Source organism: Prionailurus viverrinus, chromosome D2 (assembly GCF_022837055.1).
Source record: "Prionailurus viverrinus isolate Anna chromosome D2, UM_Priviv_1.0, whole genome shotgun sequence".
Taxonomy (NCBI): domain Eukaryota; kingdom Metazoa; phylum Chordata; class Mammalia; order Carnivora; family Felidae; genus Prionailurus; species Prionailurus viverrinus.
Window position 1 is genome coordinate 53,382,795 of NC_062571.1, and position 7,526 is coordinate 53,390,320.

The 7,526-nt window shown below is 37.1% G+C and overlaps 1 protein-coding gene across 1 annotated transcript in view; it reads left to right on the top strand.

The window, feature by feature from the left end:
- Nucleotides 1-7,292, top strand: part of KIF11 (kinesin family member 11) — a 44,061-nt gene extending 36,769 nt beyond the window's left edge. Inside the window, exons 19-22 of the mRNA XM_047825996.1 lie at nucleotides 1,316-1,538; nucleotides 2,382-2,533; nucleotides 3,833-3,949; nucleotides 5,870-7,292. Of these exons, the coding sequence (XP_047681952.1) occupies nucleotides 1,316-1,538; nucleotides 2,382-2,533; nucleotides 3,833-3,949; nucleotides 5,870-6,001 (624 nt within the window). The 3' untranslated portion in view covers nucleotides 6,002-7,292. The remainder of the gene's footprint in view (nucleotides 1-1,315; nucleotides 1,539-2,381; nucleotides 2,534-3,832; nucleotides 3,950-5,869) is intronic.
- The last annotated feature ends 234 nt before the right edge of the window (nucleotides 7,293-7,526 follow it).

Consider the following 7,526-nt stretch of genomic DNA (forward strand, 5'->3'; position numbering starts at 1 on the left):
GAGCTGTCAGCACATAGTCCGATGTGGGGCTTGAACTCGCAAACCACGAGATCATGACCTGAGCCAAAGTCAGACGCTCAACCGACTGAGCCACCCAGGCACCCCCCCCCCAAATTTTTTTTTTTACATTTACTTATTTTTGATAGAGACAGAACACAAGTGGGGGAGGGGCAGAGAGAGAAGGAGACACAGAATCCGAAGCAGGCTCCAGGGTCCGAGCTGTCAGCACAGAGCTCAGTGCAGGGCTCGAACTCACAAACTGCGAGATCATGACCTGAGCCGAAGTCGGACACTTAACCAACTGAGCCACCCAGGTGCCCCTAGAATTTATTTTTTTTAAGGTAACTCTACTCCCACTGTGGGGCTTGAATTCATGACCCCGAGATCAAGAGCCACATGTTCTACTACCTAAGCCAGCCAGGTACCTCAACTGATTAATCTTTCACATGAGAGACACAACTAGGCATTATGTGCTTTCAGCACCACCAACAAAATATTCTTGCCAAACAATTAAACCTGATTTACATCAAACCTTTGGATCTCACTACTTTGTAGAAAATACAGAGTATAGATAAACATATGAAAATACAGTGTAGAGATGGCAATTGACCAGATCCAGAATTTGAGATAGTAGAGCAAAGACCTAGTTTTTTGAAGAAGAAAAACTTTTCAAAGGGAAAAGTATGAAGAAAGATCTCCTATATCACAAGAGAATTAAGACTAAAAGATCTTAAGTCCTAGTTTGCCTGGAATAGTCCTTGTTGACATCAGTTGTTTGGATGTAATTATAACTAAGAGTAGCCCTTTTCACTCTGAAGAGCATCTCATGGGTGATAAATTAGATGTCACCTACTTAAAGGCATATCAACCAAATCTAATGATAAATTCTGATTCAAACAAATGAATTGTGCAAATCGTTTCAGACAATTTGTGAAATTTGCACGCTGACTAGACATTTGATATAAAAAAATCAATGTTAAATTTTTTAGATATGAGAATGGTCTTAAAAAACTCTGAACTCTTAGAGATGTATGCTGAAGTAAATGGATGAAATGATACAGGATTTGCTTTAGAATAATTCTATGGGAAGATGAAGAGGAAGTGGTTAATCTTGTTTGAGCTATACCCCATGTATGGATAAACACTGAGATTGGGTAGTCAATACAAGGGGGTTAATTATACTATTTTCTCTACTTTTGCATGTGTTTTTAAAACTTTACTGTGGAAAATTTCAAAGTAAGAGGAAATAATATATTGAATAAAATATTTGACAACTTCGATTTTAATAATGAAAGCTCATTTGTATCATTTACAGGTTGTAAACCAAGGTTGTGAGGCTTCAAGTTCAGAGATTACTGAAAAATTAAATGAACATAAAGCAGCTAATGAGAACCAGCGTAATATGTTTTTTGATCAGATAACTACTGATGAAGAAAAATTAATAGCACAAAGTCTAGAATTTAATGAAACCATAAAAATTGGTTTGACTAAGCTTAATTGCTTTCTACAACAGGATCTGAAATTGGATATCCCAACAGGTAATTTCAAAGGGAAATAGGATGGTTCAAAGTTTTAAAGTTGAAGTCAACCTTGTACTGTGCCAGATGTTCATAAGAAGCAGGTCCTGCTGTTGCCTGATAGGATTTTACCATCTCGCTGTAGTCAACTCAAATGGAAAAACTGGGACACTAAAATAGCTTTAATCAAGATTAGGTGTCACGATACAAGTGACATGTACTTGTAGAAATTTGGGCATCCCAATTCAATAAAATTTTACAAACATTTAGGGAACTGGCTTTGTTAAGAGAAGACATTTTAAAAGCAAATGAAAACCAGCAACCATCTATCTAGCACTGTTTTGTATCAGGGCATTTTAATACCAAAAATTGAGGAATGTAATTAAATAAATTTAGTTTAGTGGAAAAACCATACCACGTTGTGCATTTTCTTATGTGTAGCTCTTATTTTGTCATGGACTTTTGGCATTTAGGAATCACCATTTTGAGAGGTCAGATGGCAAAGATCAGTGTAGGCTATCATGATTTAGGGAAGAAAGTATAACAGACTATTTAATAGTATGAGAATTGAGTCATTATTTGCATTGCATTGAGGGTTGTGGACTCTGTCAATTTATTAAAAATCATTGAGTAGGTTTTATGGTATGAAATTATACTTCAAAGCTATATGCATAACATACTTTGAAGTATTATATACATGTATACATACACATACACACACACACCCACACGGCCATCCCATGTAGGGTAGTGGCTATATCTTTGGAAGACAAGACTCATTTGGAAGTATACATTTTAGCATTAAAAAAATCTTCTTCAAATCCCACACTTCAATTCTTTTCCCGTTTATATAATCCGCTAAAGGTACGACACCACAGAGGAAAAATTACTTATACCCATCAACCCTGGTGAGAACTGAACCACGTGAACAGCTCCTTGATCAGTTGAAAAGGAAGCAACCTGAGCTGTTAATGATGCTAAACTGTTCAGAAAACAACAAGGAAGAGATCAGTCAGGTAAAATTTAAAGCATTCCTAATATTAGATCTCTCGCATAAACTCCTTTTGTCATCAACTTCATGTGAAGAATTTTATTCTTTGCCCTTAAATCCTACCCTGTCTCATTAATGGTAGTCGTCTGACCCTTCAGTCTGTTTCTTTTAATCTGGGCATTTTAAAATTATTAAAGTCAGGGGCGCCTGGGTGGCGCAGTCGGTTAAGCGTCCGACTTCAGCCAGGTCACGATCTCGCGGTCCGTGAGTTCGAGCCCCGCGTCAGGCTCTGGGCTGATGGCTCGGAGCCTGGAGCCTGTTTCCGATTCTGTGTCTCCCTCTCTCTCTGCCCCTCCCCCGTTCATGCTCTGTCTCTCTCTGTCCCAAAAATAAATAAAAACGTTGGAAAAAAAAAATTTAAAAAAAAAAAATTATTAAAGTCATAATAATAATAACAACCAATATTTGTGCTTATTATGTGACAGCCTGTTCTAAGCACTTTACATAAATATATATACTCAGTTAATTCTCTAAGTAGTCCATTGAAGTAGATGCTAGTACTATCCACATTTTATAGGTGAGGGAACTTAAGAAATATCTTGTCCTATGTCAGTGTGGAGTTGGAATTAGAACCTAGAAGAGCTCCACAATCTGTGCTCTTAACTCTAGTAATTATTGTTATTAATTTTTTTTTTGAGAGAGAGCATGCTCGTGAGTGAGCAGGGGAGGGACAGAGGGAGAAGGAGAGAGAGAATCTTAAGCAGGCTCCGTGCTCAAGGGGTGCCTGGGTGGGTCAAGTTGGTTAAGCATCTGATTCTTGGTGTCAGCTGAGGTCATGATCTCAGGGCCCATGGGTTGGAGCCCTGCATCGGGCTCTGTGCTGAGGGTGCAGATCCTGCTTGAGATTCTCTCTCTCTTTCCCCCCTGTCTCTGCCTTCTCCTACTTGTACAGTCTCTCTCAAATAAATAAATAGCTTAAAAAAAAAAAAAAAAAAGAGTTGGACGCTTAACCCACTGAGCCACCTAGGCACCCCTTAACTATAGTAATTATAGACAAGTTGGGAAGTCATAAAGTAACATAAAAACTAACAATTAAACTGTAATCCCATTATTCTGAGATTACTACTTTTAACACTATTATAAGTACTTCTCTGTGAGAAATTTGGGATTATTTTCATTATTTTTTAGACTTTCTATGAATTTTGTTGAGGTTTAACTTTTATGCAATGGATGTTGTGTTATTTTCAAAGAAGAAAACTGCATTTAGTTTTGTGAAGATTCTTAAGTCCTTGGACTTAATCATTAATCTACCTTCTTATTTTAGGACTTGGATGAAGAAAAGTCAGTTCTAGGGCACTCAATAGAAGAACCTCCAAGTCAAGAGCCATCTATAGATGCTAGTGTGGATTGTTCATCAAGTGGTGGGATTCCTTTTTTCCAGGTACCTGATTATATCCTGTCAGATAATCCTTCACATCTGATATAAGTCAGTGGCTACACAGTGTGAAGGAAAGTGCTACTCTTGGTGGGTGAAACTGAAAAATATTTTGTCATTCCTTTGGGATAGCTTGTTAACTTTTCTGATTTAAATTATTTACACAAATCTGATAATTGGTCAGGGTTTTTCTATGGGATAAATGAAGGCAAAGTTTGACTTCATTCCATCCCCAGATAGTACTCTTTAGCTATTGTATTTATCCCCTTTCCACTTCCTACATTCTCAGATGGATATGAAGAGCAGTCATTTCTCTCTTGCCTCCACCTTTGACATGGACGTCCTGGAGCCTATCTCTGCCCATACTCAGACTCTGAAGGCCAAGAGGTTTAAGAGACTGAGAGACTAAAGGCCTCTCACGTTATTTTAGTTCTCCTACCTGAGGCTTTTCTCTTGTTAAGGATTCCCGCATGTTTTCTGAGTCCCTCACCTGCCTTGATCTTGCTCACTTAAGTCCTGTAACCTTTCCTAACCCCTTTTCAACCCTGTTGGGAGCATGGCACTATAAACTGCCCCGTACCTTTCCCTTTGTTTTGAAGACATGAGCCTAGACGCAGTCTGTAAAGGAGGGATTTTCCCACATAAGACATTGATGTCTACATTTTACAGTTGAAATGCTGCTTGTGATAAATGTATCTGCTTGTATCTAATAGACTTGCAGGGGTCTTCCCACCAAGGTCTAAAAATTCTCCATCCCCCATGTAAGCTGGTTAAAACTTCTAGCTTAGATTCTGTTCAGTTCCTCTATGTCTGCCTCAAGGTAATTTTATCCCCAAATCCTTCCTACCTTTTGCTTTATTGTTAGAGAACTCTAAATATATTTCTTTCCATTTTTCAGCCCTCTCTTCTGTCTTATAAAGTTAAGGAAAGAAGGAAACTTAAGAAAAGAGAACCTTAGTGACTACTTAATCTCTGGTTGGAAATCCTTTCATTACTACCGTTCATGGCATTTTGAAGGCGAGGCTCAGTGGTTCAGCTGTGGTAGGGAAGTCCCTACAGTACCAGAAAAGATTTGGGGTTGGATTTTAGACCTTCAGCTGAAGTCTGAAAATTATGTTTTCCCTGATAGCAGTCTCATGTGGGGAAATTTTCTGGGTTTGAAATTCTAAAGTTGATGTATGATTTGTCTCAGCATGGATGACTGGGTCTGCAATGGATGTCATTGGTCTCTTAAAGCTCTCTATGGGCAAGCATGAGAATTCCAATGAAATACAATTCCCAAGTGAGAAATATGAAATGTTTAAAAGAAAAGGTAAAATACAGCTTAAAAAAAACACCTCAAGGTAGCCATATATCAGATTCTCTGCTTAAAATAGAATTGCCTGTTGTTGCATGATATCAAATCTTCATTTTCCTAGAGCAGGATTTATCAGTAGCAGCTCTGTTGACATTTTGAGCTGGATAATCCTTTGTCGTGGTGGACTGTCTTGTTATTACAGGACGTTTCACAGCATCCCTGGCTTCTCCGCACTAGAAGCCAGTAGCACCTTACGGTTTTAACAACCAGAAATGTCTCCAGATATTACTAAATGTACTCTGGGGAGTCAAATTGCTCCCCGATGAGAACCACTGCCCTATAGTAAAATCTATAATTTTGTCTTGGAAAATCATGCAGAAAATTAATATTTCTTTCACCTCACTCCTTCCATTGATGATAAGATGAAGAAGGCATTCGCTTCTACTTGACAAATTGTTGGCTCCAATTTGTGCTGAGTCTTTTCCACACTTAATTTCTAGCCTATAACCCAGAGAACTTTGAAAACAGAGTGTAACTAATATGTATTATGTCATGTAATAACACATATCTGTAATATGTAAAGTAAAATGCTACTTTATTGACTTAATTTCTTCCCTTAATATTCACAGCATAAAAAATCACATGGAAAAGACAAAGAAAACAGGGGCATTAATTCAGTGGAGAGGTCTAAAGTGGAAGAAACTACAGAGCATTCTGTTACAAGGAGCAGATTACCTCTACGAGCCCAGATAAATCTTTAGTTAACTTGAGGATTGCTAATTTTATTTTTAAGAAAAATGAAAAATAGAACCTATAACTCCAGAACTTGAGCCTTATGTATAGATGAAAAACAAATGGAAAATATCAAGGCAATACTGTAAATTTAGTTGACTTTAATATGTCTGCCCATTTTTCTGTCATTCTTGTAGTTCACTGTACATTAAGTTGGGTTTTATTTGAGACTTGCATTCAGTAAATGTGTATTTTTAGCTTTTGATATAAAATAGCTCTTTCTGGTATATCACTAGGCAGCACATATATAAAAGTTGCGTGTTCTTCTAGGCTTGAATTTATGTAGGTGAATACCGCCAACTTGGTCTTGGGAAGGACCATCTCCGTTCTTTTCTTGATACGATTGAATTATGTCTGTATCTGCTTGCTTCCTTCCCTAGACTTTTCCAGTCTGCATTCTCAGCTCATTTTCTCGTTTTTCATTTGCTACCAAACCATCTGTAGAGCTACAAAATGGTATCTATTCTTATTATGAGATAGCCTGAATTTTATCTAGAAGTCTTTAACACTTTTCTGTGGTTCTGCCTAAAATTACTATCAACAATAAACATAACTCTAGAAGCATTCCTTCCTTCAATATTTTTAGTCTGTTTCCCCCTAGATGAAGAAGCACTCCTTTCTTTATGTGGCCTTAACACATTAGCCCCCACAGAGTTTGTAAGAAGCCAGCTTCTCCAGAATATAGATTACTTTTATGGGAGAACTACCAAGAGCTCTGATTAATGGCTATGTGGCCTGTATCTTGGGCACAGGTCCCAGTGATTTAAAAGGGCTTTTTGAAGCTATTAATTATGATGATAATTTCTATCCTCTTGTTTACCTTCATCTGAAACTTTGTTCTTTGTATATAATAAAATATGTATATGTATATTTTTCTTTACTGAAATCTTAACCCTTAGATGGGTCCTGACAGTTTTGATCTAGCAGCCAAATTTCTGGAAGTTGACATTTTTCAACATGAAGAATCAGCACACTAGAAGAAGGAATATACGCAAAGAAAACATTTGGTGACCACATCAACTTAAGTGCATAACTTTAGAGAGATTTGATTGCGATAGCTAAGTAAAGCCAAGCCCTATTAGAGATTAGAAAACGTGCTACTTCAAGGAACTAAATTTACCTTCAGAAGTGTTAATTATCTTAATAAAAATAATGATACAATTTCTCTGCAAAATCAGATGTCAACATAACCTATGGATAATATCTAAGAAAATAATCTGCCCTCAGTAAATCCATCAATAAATTTGGTTTCTACATTAACTTGCTTGCCCTATTATTTATTTCCTTACTTATTTCTTTCACCTCACTCCTTCCATTGATGATAAGATGAAGAAGGCATTCATTTCTACTTGACAAATTGTTGGCTCCAATTTGTGCTGAGTCTTTTCCACACTTAATTTCTTGCCTATAACCCAGAGAACTTTGAAAATAGAGTGTAGCTAATATGTATTATATTTACAGAGTTCAGCAAGTTCTAAAATTCCTAAAATACAC